General features: G+C 51.2%; 1 protein-coding gene across 2 annotated transcripts in view; it reads left to right on the top strand.

The window, feature by feature from the left end:
• Positions 1–1,132: 1,132 nt before the first annotated feature.
• The window catches only part of WTIP (WT1 interacting protein), an 84,424-nt gene continuing 65,349 nt past the window's right edge, over positions 1,133–20,207 (top strand). For both annotated transcript variants that reach the window (XM_087738825.1, XM_087738823.1), the window contains exon 1: positions 1,133–3,052. In XM_087738825.1, the coding sequence (XP_087594951.1) occupies positions 1,576–3,052 (1,477 nt within the window). In that variant the 5' untranslated portion in view covers positions 1,133–1,575. The remainder of the gene's footprint in view (positions 3,053–20,207) is intronic.

Below are 20,207 nucleotides of genomic sequence, written 5' to 3'. Positions count from 1 at the left end.
GCTCAGGTACCTACTGTTAGGGCTTCGCCAGCTTTTCTGCCATCAACACAAGTAATCATCAGGCATTTGCAGCTTAGTTGCAAAAAAATTAACTGTAGGCTACGGTTTAGTATCAGAGGTCTCAGTTTCATAGGCTTTTTGGAGATGTTGTTTTCCGACAGCCTTTTTCGTGTGTATACAGGTGTAAATGGCAAGCAGAGCTGGGTCTTGTTTGTTACTGGATCAACAAATGAAGCTCTTGCAAAGTTACACAGATAGTAGCACACTTTTTTAAACTCGTGTCAATTCATAGATTGCTTTAGGCCACAATATGTTTATCATGTGTCTTAGCACTGCCTTTTTTTTTTTTTTTAAAGGCTAAATAACTAACTGCAAATAATGATCAGCTGCTGCGCTAAAGCACAGGTCCGTTCAGCGGCGGCACCTGGCCGGCTCTGGGGATTCCGCACAGGTGTGAGTCATTCGCAGCAGCGGGGCTGGCCTGTACCCCGGCCACCGCAGACACCACCGCGATGCCGGGTATCCACCCGGCGCTCCGGGCCGCAGCCCCGGCAGGAGGCCGGGCGAGAACTGCCCCTTCCCGCGGCGGGACGAGGCCGCGGGTCCCGCCGGGAAGTTCCAGTCAGGGTCGGGAGCGGCGGAGCCCCCCGGAAGGCGGGAACCCCGGGCGGTCGTTCGCCGCCTCGCTCCCTGACAGACCCCTCCGTGCACGGCGTCCGTCAGGGCGCTCCGCCGAGCCCCCGCGCGGGGACTCTCCTCAGCCCCCAGCTTCCCGCCCGGCGGCGGCGGCCCGCGGCGCGGTGACAGCCCCGCCGCCTCCCGGTCCGCGGCGAGCAGCGGCACCGCCCGCCCGCCGGCCGGCCCCGGGCAGGGCTCGGCGAGCGCCGGCCGAGGAGGAGAGCGGGCGGCGCGGAGGGGAGCCGCCGGCCCCGCCGCCGAGCAGCGCCGCGGCCGCCCTCTCCCTGACTGACTCGGTGAAAATCATTGTTTGGCTCCGGCATTAACTACATTCCAGCGGGACGCAGCGCCCAGTCTCCTTCCTCGCATTCCTGCCCCACACAAAGGAGTCCCTGCCTCGCCGCGCCCCGCGCTCCGCTCGCCGCGCCGCAAAGCCCCTCCGGGCCGGCCGCCGCCTTCGCCCCCCGCCCGGGGGTGCGGGCCGGGCCGCGGCCCCGCCGCGGGGCGGCCGGCCGGGGGCGGCGGGGGCAGGGAGCCGCCGAGCGCAAATTCCTCCGCGCCGCGCGCCATTGACTGGACCGAGCAACTTATTTAAGGCTGGAAAGTGACACAGGGGCTCCTCGCCTCCGCTCGCCGCGCTCCGCCGGGCAGCCCGGCCGCACCGAGCCCAGCGCTGCGGCGCGGGGATGCCGCCGAGGTGACTGCCGCCCCGCCCGGTCGCCGGAGAGGAGCCGCGTCCCGCCGCTGCCCCGCCAGGACCGCGTGAAGGGGCTTTCTTTTGGGGTGTTTTGGGGGGGGGTTTTGGCTTCCCCCCCCCTTTCTTTCTCTGCTCCGGGCTGTGCTTTCGCGGAGTTCGCCGTCCCTCCCCCGCCCCGCGCCGCCGGGCTCCGGCCGAGCATGGATAAGTACGAGGAGGACATGGCACTGAAGGCCACCAAGTTCATGGAGGATCTGTCCCTCTACGAGCCCTGCCCGGAGGCTCCGTACGGCCGGGGCGGCCGCCGGGACCTGGCGCTGCACCCCGACCTGGAGGAGACCAAGCGGGTCATCGCCGCCCACATGACGGCGGAGCAGCGGGGCCGGAAGATGAACGGCACCGCCGCGCCGCCGCCCGCCGAAGCCTTCCCCGCCGCCGCCGCCCCCTGCGGCAAAGCCTACCCGCCCGCGGCGCCGGCCGCCCCGCTCCGCGCCGCCAACGGCCGCGCCGCCGCCGAGCCGCCGCCGGCCGCGGGGCCGCCGTGCTGCGAGGAGGGGCTGTGCACCCGCTCCGAGGTGGCGCTGCCCTGCTACAGCGGCTTCGCCGACAAGGGCAAGCGGTACTCGGCCGAGGGCTACCGCTACGCCGCGGGCAGCGCCTACGAGGGCGGCTACGTGGCCAAGGGCGGCGGGCGGGCGGCCGGCGGCCCGGACGGCAAGTACGGCGCCGCCAGCCCGCGGGCCAGCCTGGCCGCCTCCTCGCCGGGCCCCGCCGCCGAGCACGGCAAGTTCTCCAGCCCGCGCTCCAGCCTGGGCGGCGCGGCCGCGCTGCCCTACGAGAAGTTCTCCAGCCCCCGCTCCAGCCTGGTGGTGCCCGGCCAGGAGAAGTACGGCAGCCCCCGCGCCAGCCTGGTGCAGTACGACGGGGCCGCCCTCAGCCCCCGCTCCAGCTACGCCAGCACGGCCAGCGACACCAGCAAGCACTCCAGCCCCCGCGCCAGCCTCACCAGCTACGACGGCGGCGGCGGCGGCAGCAAGCCCAGCAGCAACCGCACCAGCGGCATCAGCATGGGCTACGACCAGCGCCACGCCAGCCCCCGCTCCAGCACCGCCAGCCAGTACTCCTGCACCACCAGCCCCCGCTCCAGCTACTCGGACTCCAGGTACGGCCCGCCGGGCAGCGCCGAGCCGGAGGGGGCGGGCGGCGCCGGGCTCGCCCTGGCCAGCCCCCGCTCCAGCCTCTGCGGCCCCGAGGGCCGCGGCGCGGCGGGCGCCGCCGTGGTCAGCCCCCGCTCCAGCATCTCCAGCCAGAGCTCGCGGAGCTCCCGCGGCTCCATGAGCGCCTACCCCGAGCTGCAGCTGCCCTCGCCCCGCTCCTCCCTGCTGGGGCCCGGCCTACAGGAGGACGGCGCCGTGCCCGAGCTGGGGGACGTCTACCACAAGATCTATGCCCAGTCCCCGCCGCGGCACGACCAGCAGCACCCGGCCGCCCCCGAGGCGGCGCCCCCCTACGCCTACAGCCCGACCAAAGGCTCCGCTTCGGCTCCCAAATTCAAGCTCCCCTACCAGGTGACGCCGTGCCGGGAGAGCGGCCCCAGCCAGGCGGAGAGGCGGCTGGAGGCCCTGACGCTGGAGCTGGAGAAGGAGCTGGAGATGCACATGAAGAAGGAGTACTTCGGTGAGTGGGCTGCTGGAGGGGGCGAGCGGCTGGGGGGCGGCGGTGTGCGGGGCCTGCCCGGACCCGGGGGGTTTGGCTGCGGAGAAGGCGAGAGTGTGATGCCCGGGGCTGCGCTGGACAAGGTACCTGCTCAAGTCCCGTAGCGCCACAAAGGCGGTTCGTTTAACTGGTGTCAGAAGCGCTTGCACCATAGCTCGTTCCTGGTGCTTGATCTCTCTGCCGTCTATTCCGTACGCCGTTTACCGGGGTGCGTGGTGCTTCCCCTTCCGCGTGCGGATGGGAGACTTGGCTGAGGTGTTAGAGAAGCTGTTCGTGCTGTTGGGGCTCCCGGTGACCCTCTTCACCGATAACCTCCAGCATCCCTGAGGCTGTGGCGTTTGTGGTCATGCTCTCAGGCCGTCTGTGATAACTTCTGTAGATGATAAGTGTGGCTGGTGAAGCAATTTTTAGTGCCTCCTTCAATAAAATCTTTGTGCTAGATCAGAGTGCCTGTGGGAGCCCCAGCATTGTTTCTGCCCCGCGAGGCCTTGCAGGGTCTGCTCAGCACGCAAGGCTGGCAGGGGTCGGTGTCATGCCTGGGACAGGAGGGCAGTTTGGGGGAGAGGAGAGCCCTCTGTCCCTGCTGAGGCTAAATCAGCCTGTTGGCCGTCTCCTGAATTTCTGTTGAGGCTTTATAGAACAAAAGTAACTTCTCAAAATGAGTGAACACATTTTGTAGTCACACAAGTTAGGATTAAGCTCCCCTGTCTTTCTTACTTTATACTGGGTGGAAAAGGCCAAAATGCCTTTGAAAGATGATCCTGGAGCGTGTAAATGCTGCCGTGTTTGTCCTGCACTGGGGACTGTGGATGAGCCTGGCAGCCCTCAGGAGCAGTTTGTTCCCTGCTGGAACGAGGAGTGAGGGCTCTCGCATAGGAGCTCCCGGCAGCGGAGAGAGAGAAAGGGGCCTCAGAAGATGCAGGGTTGTGGATGAGCCAGCCCTCATCTGCGGCCTTTGAGGGGACGGTTATCTCTGCCCCTTCGTGTGCTGCCTGGGCGCAGGGTGGAGGCTCCCTGGTGGTGTGTGATTTCTAACAGACATGAGCATTGCTGAGGATGGAGATATGCATTACCTTGGTTGCTGATTTAAACACGAGGATTCAGACTGCTTTTGGCACAGCATTAGTGTTCTCTGCATGGAAAGGAGGAGTTGTAGGGCTCCTTGCAAGCGTCTGCAAGATGCTTGTAGTGAGACAGATCTGTGCTGATCAGCAGAGGTAGCTGAGCGAGCAGTACCCTCTCCTACAAGGAAAACTTTTCTGTGCGCTGCAGTGGCATAGTTTCTACAAGCTCTTGTGCCCAGACAGAGGAAGCTGAATGCAGTGCTTACTGCCTCTCTCCATCCCATCTGGGGCTGATAAGAAAGCTGATGGTCCCCCACCGCATCCTTTGTGGGGCCTGGCACCTGGTGCGGTACTCCTCACCAGCTGAGCTACTCCAGCTGAGGACAATAATGGTTCACTTCTGAGTAGCTGCAGAAGCTGAGTGGGAGGGCTTGTTAACACACTAGCTGCAATAAACGTTGCCTTCAAAATTTCTGTGGTATACAGTGAGAGATTGAGAAATAAAGATGCATTCAGAGTAAGAAACAAGTTACAGCTGTCCTGAGCCTCTGAGAGGTGTTTGCAGTGGCCAGGGAAGCTGGGTGTGCAATCAGGGACTCCAGGAGCAGCCCTGGGGAATCTGTTGTGAGTGAGTTTTTCTTATTTATAAGAATTTGCCTGTTGCAAGTGTCACTACTTGCAGGTATATTCTGTAGCAACGTGTTGCAGCATGCCCTATACCTCAGCAGATGCATCCTATGTAGGATCAGCAGTAAGCTTGTGCCTTTATGCCTAGAGTGTACGTACCGGCTGCTCTGTAGGTATTTGTTGTAGCAGCACAAAGCACTGCTGTGACTTGCGCCCTGGAAGCAGATGAAACCCAGAAAACTGGGGTGCTTTAAAAGAGAAAGTTGATTTCTGTGGGTTGTTGAGGTTTTGATAAATCCTTGTGGGCTTGATCCCGCATTTCTGGTTCACATCACCCATGGAGGGCGAACGCTGAGCTTCAGCTGAGCAAGCGCATGAGCGGTTGGCAGGGACGATCACAGGCTGATGGGTCAGAGACAAGGAGGGCAAGAACAGGGTGGGGAGGAGTCTGCTATTTAGTTTGACTTACCTGAGAGGGTCTTAAACAAGGTTGATAAAGGGAAGCAAGGAGAAATGCATTGATTTGGGTAGCAGCTTGCACGTACCACAGCTGAAGTCTTTGCTTACGCATTCGCTCCCTTAGCGCTGGTGTCTGGCATACTCCGAAGGCAGTCGTGGAGTGCTCTGTGATGCCCATGGAGAACAGAAGTGTTGAGCCAGTAGCCTAACAAGGTAGAGGCAATGGAGGAGATGGTTTAGTGCTCCTTGATTAGATGAACTCAATTGTCTGGTGTGTCAATGCTTATATGAGGACACTGGTAATTTTACTGTGTTCTGGCCCCCCCGCCCCCCAAGAAGAAAAATTTGAAAAATTGAGCAGTGTGTTATTTTGAAACTGAGGTCAAGCAACTAACCGGTCCTATTTGGAGGAGCAACAACTCTACCCTGCCTTCATTCTGTTTGTGGGTCAGTTTGTCTGAGTGTTCCCCTAACCACGCTTGTGCTGGCAGTCCCTGGCTGTTCTCCCACACCACGCTGCTCCACTTCAGGAGGAACCTGTAGTCTGGGGCAGACACATACATGATGGAGGACATGTGCAGGGTCTGAGCATCTGGAAGGTGCCGAGGGGGCCAAGCAGCATGCAGCCCGGCGGGTCTAGGGGACTGACAGCTGTCTCTGCCCGTTCTGGTGTGAATGGCTTTGAGCAGCGCTGTGCTGGGAGCTTGGCTTTCCTGCCTCACCTTCTCCATCCTCCCCGTTCTTCTGGCAGGCTTCAGTGCATCTGTAGAGAGCTTGAAAACGCCCTTCCGCAGTTGGTTTAATCCGACTGAAGATGACAGTGCCGCAAAAGGAGTGCTCTGCATCTGCCCTACCCCCTGTTGCACAGCTGAGAGGTAGCACCCTGCCACTTCCAAGTGCTCCCACCAGCATGTTGCAGCCACATGCACTCACTGCTCTTGGAGAAAATGAAGCCTGCAGAGAAGGAAGGGGAGAGGGAGGGTTGTTTTGGGCTGGATTGGTGAGCTGCTCCAGTTTATCCCTGTTGATGAGGTGGCTGGAGCTGACGCAAGGGAGAGGGTGCAGACAGAGGGCTATGGGAGGCTGAGACCGTTCTGTTGGCAGCAGCCTGCGGTTGGATTGGGTAAAGCTGTGAGACTTCATTCCCTTGTAGCTGCTTCCTATGCAGCCCCTGCCCAAGCTGCTTCATCCGCAACCCTCTGAGATCCCCTGTCTGTCCCTTGTCAAGGTACCAGCAGTTCAGTAAATGTGCTCGGTTTAGTGGCAGATGCTGAGAAAAGAGGTAATAAAAAAGTGCTTTCACTCACTTTCATAACTGTTCTCAGCTGAGCATTTGTATGTGATGAGGTGAATTGTCAAAGTTGTGTTTCAAGGATGTTTTAAATTGAATGTGCATCCTGAGGTGTCAACAAGACATTTGTGGGTGTTGGAAAGTTATTGTCTCAGGCGCTGGCTTAAGTTCTATTTACTTTGCAGCATTCTTCAGTCTGATGTCTAGGTGTTGAAAAAGACAGTTTAAGGCAAAAACTGGATTCTGGCATGCTCATCCAAGTCAAAGCAGTCCTTGTGGGACTGACTGTAAACCTACGGCGTGCCATCTACCGGGCAGGGAAATGTCATCGTGTTGAACAGTCATGCTGATTTGGCGGCTGTTTTTGAACAAGATCTCTCTTTATGTCCTGTAGCTCTGCTGGTGTGCTGTCAGAAATGGAAGGAGACTCGATGGAGGGGTGCAGGCAGCAATCTTGTGCTCCCAGCAGCCCCTTCTGTGCTATAGCCATCACCCAACAAGGGCTGTCTGCTCATCTTGGTCAGGGTGGTGGGATCCAGTGCAAGAAGTGACTTAATTACCTCACCGTCTTGAACTAAAGAGGAGATGGAAAAGGCACCATGAGACTAGGGAGGCGGAGGGAGTGCAGATTGTTTCCTGCCTGTGCAAAGTCTAGAGAGAGACAAACAAGTTTGCAATCTTGCTGGCATCCTGCGACACCACTGTGCAATGCCCTTTGTGAAGGTGCTTTTCCCCATCTCTGTACGCCAAGTGTCTTCCCTGCCCCTTGCTGCCACCTCACCCCCGTATCTCTCATGTCTGATATGCAGAATACAGCAAGTCCATCTCGCATGCGGTACTCCTCAGTGAGAAACAAGCAGTCCTGTCACAGAGAGCTGTCCCCTTTCTTGGCTTCCACGGGCACCCTTGACCCTTCTCCGCACTGAGGGAAGCGGCCCCTTTCTCAGTACCCTGTAGGAGGTTTACCAAGCGAAGCAGGGGTTGGTTGATGTCTCGGAATGAGACAAAGTCTGGATTCTGTTACTACCTGCAGCCATCTGTCTAGTAAAAGCCTGTTCTTACACTAGCAAGTAGGCTTGACATTTGAGAGTTCCTGGATCTTTCCAGAAAGCCACCCAGTAGTACCAGCACATGTTTTTTGCAGCACCACCAAGAAATGCTGCTGATAGCATCCTGTTGAAAAGCCTTTGGCCTGGTAGGTAGGTGAAGGGAAGAAATAGATCCCTAGACCCACCTGGGCCCTTTCTGCACTTTGTGTACGTACTCATCCATGCAAATCTGTTTCTTTGCTTTGAGAAGTCCTGCTGGTGTTGCAGGATTGGCTTTTGGGCCCTACAGTGTGCTTGTGAGTTCAGAGTTGTATGTTCATGTTTCTTTTGTGTGTGCAGGTTGATGTGACAGAAGGGTGTATGTACAAGTGAGATCAAAATTAAGACAGGTAACAGTGCTAAGTCCCTAGAAGCTGCATTGCTTAAAGATGAAATTTGAAAATGAAATGAAATTGAAGTGAGCTTGCAGTTGGTGACCAGACCACTTGAGATATTTGCTAAAGTGGTGTTTTCTGTCTTATGATTTCCTGAAGCTTTCTTTGTGAAATATTAGATCTTTCCCATTTCCGTCAAAATAGAGGTAACGGTTGATATCTCAGTGTTTTTGGAAATAGGCAAAGATTTGTTGTCTGGGAATTACTTTGTATTTCTCTTTATCCAGGCCTAGAAATCCATTCAGCTTTGATAAGCAGTGGAGATCCTTCAGCTTTTGCAGTTGAGGCTGTCCTGTGTAAAATGATTTCTTTTCCACCAGATTTGAGCCTTTAATAGGCAAACATCTAAATAGAAATAAACTTACATGGTGTGGCCTCCTGAAGTGTTCAAACAGGTCATGTACTTCAGAGTTTGGTTTTGCTAATCTCCCAGTTACAGCTGGAAAATATATTGCTGAAACTGATTTGAAAGTGGTCAGCGTTTTTTAGCTGAAATGCAAGAAAGCCCTCAAAAACGGGGTCAGACAAGGGAGGTGTGCGTTCACTGGGGAAGGTGCAGGAAGAGATGCTGGGGTACGTGTGAATTAGCAGTATCCTGGTGGCTCGCAGCTGCCGGGAGCCTGCCCTCCCGTCACTGATCCTACACTGAGACAACAGGCAGCACAGACTGCGTGTGTGTCAAGGGGGGAGCGAATGGTGCTGCTGCATGTGCCTGGGTGCGTGAGAGGGGAGGAAGAGGGGAAGGGAGTGAATGATGGGCTGAATGAGTCAAGAAAATAATGGTAAATAGTGATAGGGAAAGCCTGGAGCTGGAGGGTCATCCAAAGGGAAGAAGAAGTAGGAAGGTGTGGGGGGAGAATGTAGAAAGAATTCAAGACAACGAAGAGGGATGCAAAAAATAAGTGTGATAATACAAGCCAACAGAGCTGGAAAAAAGCCTTTTTTTTGTCTGTGGTATGAAATGTCCTGTGAAGGATGTGGGAGTGGTTCTAGATGGCTTCTTGCAGTCCCTGCTAGCCATGCTTGTGAGTCTCCGTGAAGCTGGGAAGTGGTAAACCGTGCCATATGCAATAACAGGAGGGGAGAGATGGGGAATATAAGTGTGTTTATATTTTATTAAGTACTAGATGTACAATTAACATTAAATGGAAATTTGCACGACTATAATTTGCACCGAAGCACGTGGTGTAGATGGGGACAGCTGCTTTCTTACCTTCAGTTGCAGGAAACTTGACTGTGAATAGGGGTATTATTTGATGGTGAATGTTTTTTGCTTGGTTTTGTTGTTTGTGCTTTTACTCTTGTGTTCTCTCTGCATTGTTCCAAAAGCACTGCATGCAGAGGGGGGGGTGGTGACGTCGAAAGAACTGCCACGTGTTTTATTAGGGCTACCACAGGTGAGGTTTCTGATACAGAGATTTGAATGTATAATACAAGAGTTGGCATAGGCATCTGCACTGCTGTGGTATAGTAACTTCTGGTTTAATTGTTACCCTTTCCTGCCGCCTTATGGTTTGGGAAATGTACCCGTTCGCATACCCCTGCGGACATCGTACATGGTTGCTTTTGCGCCACGGGGTGATGCAGCAGTGTGCCAAGAGGCGGGGAAGGGACGAGCCACCCAGCTCTACGGGTCTGAAGTAAAGGAGATTGTTTACACGCAAAATGCGTGCGGAGAAGGAAGTTTCTTTTCCCCTGTTTCAAAGTGTCCGTATCCTTGTGGAAAGGATACTGGTTTGCAAGGGTTGAGTGGAGCCCGTGTTGCAGTTTGCTTTGGTTTGGACCGTGCTGTGCCTTTGGTGATCACAGAGCTACGGGGCTGCTGTGTGAAATGCTGAGCAGTTCATTAGATCTGCTCGGTTTTTTTTTAGGGCTCTGTCACAAGCTCCAAGCCAGGTCTGTATTGCATTCCGCAAGTAAGAGCCACTCAAATTCCCAGAAGTAACATCAGGCTTTTAAACACACCCTTCCCTCTGTGCCCACCCCGCAAAAAACCCCTATCGGGTATGCCCTCTTAAGGGAGTCAGGGAGACATCCTAAGCAAGATTCAAAGTAAAAAACTGTTCCTCTAGTGGAGTTTAACTAGTATTGGCAGCTGTTTACCTAGCCTCTGTGCCTGGTTGTCCACAAAGATTTATGTGTGCGAATGTCCTAGTTTGATGTTAAATGACGCACTGGAAATTTGTACGCAGTGGCCTGGGAATTGGGACTAAATCATTTAATGGATTCTGTGGCCGCTGTATTTTGCAGAGTAGAAATGTGACCCTGCTGTGAAGGAACAGGTAATTGTCAAAGTAGCTGTAGTTACGTGATTGAAGTTGATGCTTCTTAGTGGAAAATTTCCCTGAAGATGTATCATTTTTATGTTTAAAACATGTAAATGATACAATTTCATGTGTTCCCGCTGATGGCTTGGTGGCAGCAGCAAAGATACCAGTCTAGGCTGAAATCCTTAATATCCATGGTTAATAAATTATTATATAAATGTCTATGTTAGAGCCATGTGGATATTGGATGTTTAGGAAGCCTTCTCAAAGCAAGAGAATTTGCCAAATACTAAAATGGTTATTAAAAAAAAAAAGGAAAAAAAATTTGGCAAAGTAATTTCCAGGTGTTTAAAAGGGTTGTTCATCAATGGAAAGAAAATATAACAGCAGCAATAAGCCAAACAGTTTTACTAAAAGAAAAAAACTTTTGCAGAAGCTCCATAAGCTCTGGGCTTGGCCTCCTACCTACATCATATGTCCTGAAAGCCGTCACAGGACAGTGCTTCACGGCATGTTGGCAGAGTTACAGTCTGGGGTTTTCCTCAGCAGCGCCTGGAGCCCCGCAGTGTTGGAGGGATGTCATCTTTGTCCCAGACCCAGCTCGGGCACTGGCAGAGGATGTGGTGCCGTCTGGCGATGGCGGCCTGCCAGCCGGGTGCTTGGGCAGCTGTCCTTGTTGGGGTGAAGGTGGTGGGATCCCACGGGACCCTGCTCCCCAGGTCCCCCGCCCCACTGGTGGGAGAGGAGGTGCAGCCACTCCTGTGGTGTTTCAAAGTCTGTGCTTTGTCTTGCAGCCTGCCAAAGCGGAGTGGTTCTGCTGTTGGCATTAGTTGTGTCCAAAATAATTTCTTATTCTGTGGCTGGAGAAACTAGGTGTCTCTTAGAGTATAATGTGGTGTTTGATTTTTATGCCCATCCCGGACAAAGTGCCTCCTCTCTGACAGGGCTGGGAATGTATGATATAAAGCAAAACTCAAGAAGCAAAAAGGAAGAAATTCAGGATTGTGCATGGTGTCTGTAAATTTTATTATGAGCTTAAGGCTCGTTTTGGAGGGCTGTGTTCAACTGCCTGAAAGGTTCAAGTCCTGACAGGACGGAGGTACCTGGGGCTGTGATGTGGAATTGCTTGGAGATGCTCCAGGGGTGTGACGGCTCCCAAGGCTGGCAGCAGGATTCCTGTTGGCTTGTCTGGGAGCAGGACCAGCCTTCAGCTCTTAAGAAAATCAGCAGATGTGCTAGTGATCAACCAATAAATGTCAGTATTTGACTGGATTTTTATGTGATTTTTCACTGTGCCTGTGTGGATGCTGTCTCTGAAAGTGGATTTTGTCCCCCTTTTTTTTTTTACATTGGAGGAGGTATTTTTGTTGTGTGGTTATGTTATCTCTTTTGATTAACCTCACTGTGTTGTTTTAACTCCCTATCAGCATAGCCTTGTTTGTTACTGTGCCGTGAGACAGTGAAGCACAAGAAAATGGCCAAGCAAGTTGTATATCTCTTCCAGCTGGAGTATTTCACATTGTCTGAAACTTCATTCCTTGTTTTTTGGAGCAGTTTTACTAAATCTCTAATGTCACATTTATGTGTTCCAGCAAACTTCTAAGAAAAGGCCTATGACTCATTAAGGAAAAAGCCCCAGCACCCCAGAGCACAAACACTCATTTAATGCTCAGCTGAGAACTACTGTGCATATAAAACGTGTAAGAGCTTACACAGGGGGACTCAGCTGGGGGTGAGGATTTATCGCTAGTGACACCTATTTCCAAATTTGAGATGCTGGAAAAGTTCCTCTCCGCAGGTTTTGCACGAAAACCTGTAGGCAGTTGGGTTTAAACCTCTGTGATCCCGTGTTGCTGGGGTTGTGGTGGTGCCTGTGTGCTGACAAGTGCAGCTCAGCTGTCGTCTCGCCCAGCGTGGTTGCAAGCCCGGACGCTCCCTGCCGCTGAGAGAAGAGGGCAACAGTGGCAGCTAGTGTGTGACTTGGAAGAAGGGATATATATTGGGCTGATTTGGTTGGTGCTGCCTGTTGGGGTTGGGCTGGTGTGGCATTTGCTGATGGGTGCAGCACACTGCCCGCACACTGCAGGCATGCTTAGAGTTTTCCCTGTGATGAGGTTTTGGGAGCTGAGGTACCTAACAGAGAACTGAGTTCCTCGAAGTGCCAGGCATGAGAAGTCAAATGACTTTGAAGAAGGATGTGATCGGGTTGGTTCAACAAGGCTCAGTGCCAGGTCCTGCACTTGGGTCACAACAACCCCATGCAATGCTACAGGCTGGGGGAGGAGTGGCTGGAGAGCTGCCTGGAGGAAAAGGACCCGGGGGTGCTGGTCGACGGCCGGCTGAATATGAGCCAGCAGTGTGCTCAGGTGGCCAAGAAGGCCAACAGCATCCTGGCTTGTATCAGGAATAGTGTGGCCAGCAGGACCAGGGAGGTGATAGTGCCCCTGTACTCGGCACTGGTGAGGCCACACCTCGAGTACTGTGTTCAGTTTTGGGCCCTTCACTCCAAGAAGGAAATCGAGGTGCTGGAGCGTGTCCAGAGGAGGGCAACGAAGCTGGTGAAGGGTCTGGAGCACAAGTCTTATGAGGAGGGGCTGAGGGAGCTGGGGTTGTTTAGTCTGGAGAAGAGGAGGCTGAGGGGAGACCTTATTGCTCTCTACAAGTACCTGAAAGGAGGTTGTAGCCAGGTGGGTGTTGGTCTCCTCTGCCAAGTAACAAGTGATAGGACAAGAGGAAATGGGCTCAAGTTGTGCCAGGGGAGGATTAGGTTGGATATTAGGAAAAACTTCTTCACCGAAAGGGTAGTGAGGCACTGGAAGAGGCTGCCCAGGGAAGTGGTTGAGTCCCCATCCCTGGAGGTATTTCAAAGATGTGTGGATGTGGTGCTTGAGGACATGGTTTAGTGGTGGGGTTGGCAGTGCTAGGTTAACAGTTGGACTTGATGATCTTAAAGGTCTTTTCCAACCTAAACAATTCTATGATTCTGTGAATAACAACACAAATACTTAAGGCTAGATTTGGGGGAGATGGTTAATTCTGAAGTCTGTAGTTGCAGGCAGCACTGAAATGCATCTGGCTTGCTGTGAGGGTTAATGTGTGTATTTGTGAATATTGGGAGAAGTGCAGGGAAGGCAATGTGCAAATATAAAGAATATTAATACCACATATTGTTATGAAATAGCTAGGGAGTGGATCAAAAGAACAACGAAGAGGCATTTGATAGGTTACAAAAGGTCAAGTCCAGCCATATACCATTGCTTTTTTAAGAATTTGGCTGAACAAGGCTCATTTCAGTTCAGAACATGTTTATAGTTTTTGTGAAAAGTAGATACCTATTGCGGCAGAATTGCTGGGGTTTCTGAGATGTTTTCCTGTCCATCCAAACATTTATTTAATTGGTGAACTGTTTCACTTGCGACACCACAGAACTTCTGGAAAGTGAAAACAAGATGGTTTTTCCCTTTTAATGTGGCCATTTGGAAAAATTAGAAAATTTCAAAGTTAAAATAAAAAGAAACAAAAAGCCATTCCTAAATGCAGTTTGACAGTTGTGCATATTTAGATGCTCCAGCTTGCTTGGATCATATTTCCTGTGGCCCGCAGAGACCCTGTGGCCTCCCCCAGCCATGGGAAATACCCGTTTGTTCTGGCGGTCATTGCGTAAACCTTTCTTCTGTGCCACAAGCTCGTCCCCAAGCGTATGCAGTGCAGGGAACTGGGATCACATGAGTAAAGCTCCTGGGCTGGAAGTTGCATGGTTCTGCTGTGCTTTCTCCATCTCCTTCAGTGTTACCTCTGTGCTGGCAGTCCCAGCCTGTGGGGTTTTGGGGAGCATCGAGTAAGGCCAGTCCTGAACACAAGTCCCTGGTTGGGTCGGTGTGGTGTTGAACTTGAAACACAGGGCCGGGCAACTGTTTGTGGATGTCCCAAATTTAAATGTGAGTAATTTGAGGTTCATTTTTGTGCATGGACTTTGCATGTGCAAAACTGCAGCATGCGTGCAGGGAGTAGTTGATTGGAAACCTTCGCTAGAAGGGGACTTCTAACAAGGTGGGGAGAAGTATGATTGGTTTTTACTGTAATAAATCAAGTGCTGGCCTGACTGAATTGAGACAGCTGAGGTCTCTGCTGCTGTGGCTTGATTCTGTTTTCCTGGCCTTGCAGATATGACATTGCCTTCAGTAGTGTTAGAGTAGGATCTTGGGTTTGTGTTCTGTCTTTGTTCCTGGTGTGAAATTCTTGCTAAACCCATTTGTTTGGGCCCAATGTTGAATGACTGGAAAATAATCAGTTGGGGAATGGTTCTGAGCAAGACTTTGCCACTTATCCATGGTTTACTCTGCCCAAAAAAGCACACTAGCCCGGCTGTGTGCTGCTGTCTGCTGCCCTGCCTGTTCTTGTCATCGACATGAAACGCAGCAGGATTAGACCCATGATCTCTGTGGACTGTCTCACATGTCATTCTTCTTTCCACCTCTCTATAACTAAGTTCAAAGAGAATGTTGATTTTTGGTTTTGGTTGGTGGTGGTTTTTTTGTTGTTTGTTTGTTTTTAAAAAAAAAAGGTAGAAGAAGTGAAAGGTATTGGAGCCCAACATCAAGCTGAGACAAAACGACTGTTTATACCAGGCAGTGGAAAGAGCTATAATTGGTAAAATGTTGGATCTGTCGATGTTTCTGTCTGTGTTGAGGCAGTTGCCATGCTGTTAATCTTGAGCATCCCAATTCTCAGGTGTAGATGGGGGAAACAGGTAATTCCTCAGGGGACAAGTCAGAAGTTTTGATGAATGGCTAATAACTGTTGCAGCTCTTTTTTTGCCAAGCAGTTATGTGAAAATTCTCTGCAATTGGTGGGTTGCCCATTTTTAATCAAAGCCACGTTTCCCAGATCTAAACACTCAATAGAAAACAGAACTGCGCAACAACCAAGTTTGTTAGAGTCCAGATTTTGAGCTGGTTTGAGAAATAAGCATGTAATTTTCTGAAGTGTAGGTCAGTAGCTGGTCTTCCTAGAAAGTGTGTTGGGCTGTTGTACCTGTTCCTGGCTAGAGCAGGGCCGAGCCTTTGCGGTGCAGCCCTATGAGGTAGCAGTGGTTCACAGCAAGCGATGCCCTTGCTTTGGTGGAAAACCACTGTGGTTCAGGTGCAGACCTTAGTAACTTAAATCAGAAAAAAAAGCCTCGACATCTAAAAATAAAATTCAAACAAGGTATTAACTAATTACATTTTTATTTAGAAAATGGAACACCTATCTGATAAATCCAGACCTCCTTCATTCATGATAGTCCTGTTTAGGTCACGGGGGCATGTTTGACTTGTTTCTGACAGGTTGGAGTCATCTCTAGTTGTTTTTATTACATCACAGAGATCGGAGAGTAAGTAAATTCACATCTGTGTTTTACACTTGCCATGTTTCTCTGCCTGGTCTGCCCAGCTGCCTCTGTACCTCCCAGGACGTATCCACCATGGAGCTGTTGGGTATATGGCTGCTTTGTGCTTCAGCTGTGCGGTTTGCCTGGGAACTTGGTATCTTGACAGACAGACACCAATTTCCTGCAAATTATGATATAAATAACAACAAGCAGGTGGAGTTAATGGTGTGAAGGAGGGCTGTGATGTTCTGTTAAGGCCTGCTGACCTCTTTGGCTCTTATACAAAGCCAGCTATTGGCACTGAGTTCCCAAGTTGCTCTGCTTGCTCGCAGGAAGATGCATTGGGTTTATGGAAGATACATGTGAATCCTAGGAAAGCTCTTCACTGCAGAAGCTGGGATCCCACTGTCTCGGGGCACTGAAGTGTCAGTGTGAAGAGACTGGATCCAGAGCCCAAACCCGACTTTTCTGTGCATGTGATTTCGGCAGGGTGGGGTAGAGGTTGTGTCCAGAAGTGGAGTTCTGCATCCTCTGCTTTTCCTCTCCTTGTAGTCTTCTGCCCAGAACAGAAGTCACTTAAAGGTATCAAGACCTAAACCTGGAGAGGCTGTAGAGAGCAGAGGAACAGGTACGGACATGGGTGATGCATGTGACACCCATTGCCTCTGATCTGCAGGCAGTTGTAGAGAGCACCCTGACACTGTGTGTGCTGTGAATGCAGTACTGGGGGCTCTGGGTACTGTTGCCACTTTTTTCCTTTGGTTGCCTTTTTTTGCAGCAAAATAATAGGTCCTGCTTATTGATACTTAATGTTTTTTCCTGAATTTTGGGCGGCCATCAGGTGTTGTCTCAGATGCTGTTTTATGAACAATTAGAAAAACATTTGTCGTTTTGCTTGGCCTGGAAGGAGAATCTCCCAGTCTTATTTCTGTATCTTAGTTTTGAGGGAGACATTCCTGTGCAAGGTTGGCTGTGCCAGGAGGTGTTGCCCGGTCTTGGAGAGTGGTGCAGGCCTTCCTGGCAGCTGCACAGGCAACACCTGCAAAGCAGGTCACTGCTGAATTCAGAGGCACGAAAAAAAATCAAATCCACAGCAGGTTTGGGCTTGGAGCTTTGAACGCAACACAGGGCAGGCGCAAGGCAAGGTTTGCCCCTTGCTGTAGTTTCTGGCAGGGTGGAGGTGTGGCAATTCACTTGCCAAATCCCACATTGCCCCAGAGCTTCAGAGAGCCCTTGTGCTGAAGGGTGGAAGGACTCAGGAGTGCCAAACCACGCTCTTTAAAAGACAAAACCAAAAAAGCTTCCTGACCTATTAGGAAAAGGGGAAAAGAGAAGGGGTAGCTTGGGTTAGGCTGAAACAGCCTTGCATGCTGTGTAAGAGCAAACTGACGTTACTCTTTTGGGAAAAGGCTTTCTCAGCCCCTGTTCCACACCTGGGAGGAATTCAGGCCAATGAAGAACCACCCCAGAAAGAGGTGATCCCCAGAGGCTGATTTGCATTTATTCACAAAGAAAATACTTTGAAGATGCTCCAAGTGCACCCTTGCAAATCAGCTTCCTGGTGTGCCAAGTGTGCGAAGCTCTGCCTTTTCCTGCTGCCGCTCTGCTCCCCACCTCGCAGGGGCTCTGCCTGGCTTCCCCGTGGGGGTGGCAGGAGTGGCGACGGGAAGGAGCAGGGAGCAGCGGTGGCCTGGCTCTGGCTGGGCACCTTGTCTCACTTGTGTCCATCTAATTTCTGTAGCTCATGAAAGAAAAAAGAAAAACCAACAAAACAAAACATGCTAGCTCCTGAGCTTAAAGCCAAATCTTGGACTACTTTGTGGGCAGAACTTCCTTTGAAATTACTGGGTGTTTTGCTTGGTTAAAGACTGGCAGATTGGGAAACCCAGTGTTAGATTATTGCAAGGTCAGAGAAAGGGTGCATTGCAAGGTCTGGAGGAAGTACTTTCTTTTGTTTTTTCTGACAAAGTACTCCATGAATAATGAGTATTGGCTTAGAGTTTTTTCATTTCCAAATAGGTCGGTTCACACAGTGTGCCAGTATGGGGAATTTCTAACGCTGCTCCGCAAGTAGGACAGCAAGCGGAGGGGCTGCCGAAGGCCACTGCGCCTGGGTTGGAGCAGAGCGGGGGAGTTGCAGACCTGACTGCCCTGTCGACCAGCAGTGCTGCATGCCGTGCCTGGGGACTTTTGGCGTGGAGCTGAATCCCACCCGTAGGATGAACCGGAGGTCAGTGGCAGCAGCGCTTGTGGGGCGAGGGGAGGCTCTGGGCTGCTGCTGAGAGCACACAACCACACGCAAATGTTAGCTGGACCTGAAGCCACAGATGTCAGGGTAACAAGCGATACAAGAACTTTTTCCTTTCATATACAAGTGTTTCTTCCTCCAGCCCTTCCAGCCTGCATGGTTGGATGAGGACGATGTGCACCAGCTGATCCCAATAGCTGGGGTTCCTCTCTTCTGATCTTAACTCCTGTCCCCTCTCAACCCACAAATACAAGGCCTGTGCCGGCTTGTACGAAGACCATGGCTTCTGCAAGGAGGTAGCTACTCTGGTCCCTCAAGTTTGCTATGGATTTTGCTGTGATATTTAAAAGCAGAGAGGAAGAGGCATGCAGTGGTGGTGGGGGGGGCGGAATGGCTCTTCAGAGGGTGAGTCGCTCTGGCAGTGCCCACTGTGGCTGGGTGGCTCACCAGCATGTGCTTTTGGGGAGCTTTTAAATTAATATTCCTAAGCAATGTATAAAACTCAAGGGAGAACTTTGATTCAAAAGGCTGCTGAGAGCTCTGGCAAATATGTGGCAATATTTCCTTAAATTTTTGAGAAATATGTTATTTCACCTTTATTTTTAAGCTTACGCCTGTGCATTTGCCCCCTCACTGTTTTCTAGGCTTTTGCCATATCAAGGCATTGTTTGTTGGTCCAGAGCCACCAGCACCAGGGCTGAGCTGAAAGTGGCTGTAAAACCACTTTGTTTTCATTTTGAGCACAGAACCAAATTATAGGGGCACTGTGGGGGAACGTTAGGTTGTAAGTTTTATTTTGCTTATATATGTTTTAAATTGGATTAGGAGTTCAACCAAACTGCAGTGAGATTGATGGGAGTCTTCCCTTCTCAAAGGACAAGAACTGCACACCCAGGTGGCAATCACTTGTAAAAAACATCTCCCTGAACAGTAGACATTCCTGGTTTGAAGAAATAGCAGCAGCCAGGGCTGGGGTACTCTGCAGGCTCAGTTCTGTACACATCATTTCCACCTGTGATGCTACTGTGCTGAAAAAACTAGTTACTGGCCAGAAAAAGTATTCAGTAAGCCTGCAAACAAATTGTTGTTGGAAGTTCTTGGACTATGCAGCTTGCAGTTTCTCACAGAGCAGTTGACTTAAGAGAACAGACTAAGCGTTGTCTTGCAGTCTAAAGCAGAGTAAGACTGACTCCAAGGTCAAGTGTGACCATTTCATAACAAATAGTCGCGTGTTTGTGTTTTATCCTGCAGCTCAGGGCCAGGGCACTAACTTTCAAGCCCGGGTGGGGGGAAGGTGAGATAAGGTTGTTCTGTTCTGTGCAGTCTGGAGTGTAGATTTGAACAGAGAACGGTCCCCATGCTTGATCCTAAATAGGAATAAAATATTTCAAGTTTTCTTCTCTAAAAGAGCTCCAGGATCAGGTCATTGAGAAATAGTAGCAAGTAGTGCACTAGGCAATATTATACAGGGAAAGAAGAGGTTGGAGGCTGGGGGACATGCAGTATTTCAGGTCTGAGTTGAAGGTCCTGCTGCTGTCAATGATACTTAGCTATTACTTACTTCAGCAGGTAAAGCCCTGAGATATCTGCCAGGATTTAAACCTAGTACTGTAGAGGAACACAACTTTTTTCTAGGTACGGTGTAAGTTGCTTGGCTAACCCTTACGTGATATCACACATCTTTACAGCATGCCTGTTGGTTCAAGGAAAGACAGGGAAAAGGCTGCGTGTTCATCCTGTGTTCTCCCTGCTAGAGACCTGCGCTAGCCGTTCCTGTCAGCCTGAGTCGCTGACACCACTGCAAGATAAAAGCTGTTTTTTCCATCAGATGAAAACCAGTGGGGAGCAACCATTTGTAGTGATCACTTAGTTTTTCTTGCTTTGCTTAGAGACATCTCTCTCTTCCTGGCTGTGGTGGAAGACAACCAGAGAAGGCGTTTTGTGACTGGTACTGGATTGAAACAGAATCTGTTTTAATTGACGATAAACAATGATTCCTTCTCTAAATTGGACAAATAGCTCCTCTCCAGAAATGATAAAATCCTTCGTCTCTCAAAGGCACCAGTGGGAGAAGCAGGGGATGTGTAGGCACCAGCTCAGTACCACTCTTAACCTTACAGAGACAGCACAGTAGAGAGATTCTTCATAGATTTAGTAAAAGCTACTGTTATTTCCATGGATATAATTACAGAAGAGACTAGATTCATCTGGAAACAAAGGCTCTAGTAATTTAAAGATTAAAAAAGCCAAAAATAATTAAAAAAAACCCAAAACAACAAATACACTAATTCTTTCAGCTAGTTTTC

Source organism: Nipponia nippon, unplaced genomic scaffold (assembly GCF_047370975.1).
Source record: "Nipponia nippon isolate SJK-2023a ecotype South Korea unplaced genomic scaffold, ASM4737097v1 scaffold_7, whole genome shotgun sequence".
NCBI lineage: Eukaryota > Metazoa > Chordata > Aves > Pelecaniformes > Threskiornithidae > Nipponia > Nipponia nippon.
The sequence above is the reverse complement of the archived record's forward strand: the minus strand, read 5'-3'. Positions and strand labels throughout refer to the sequence as shown.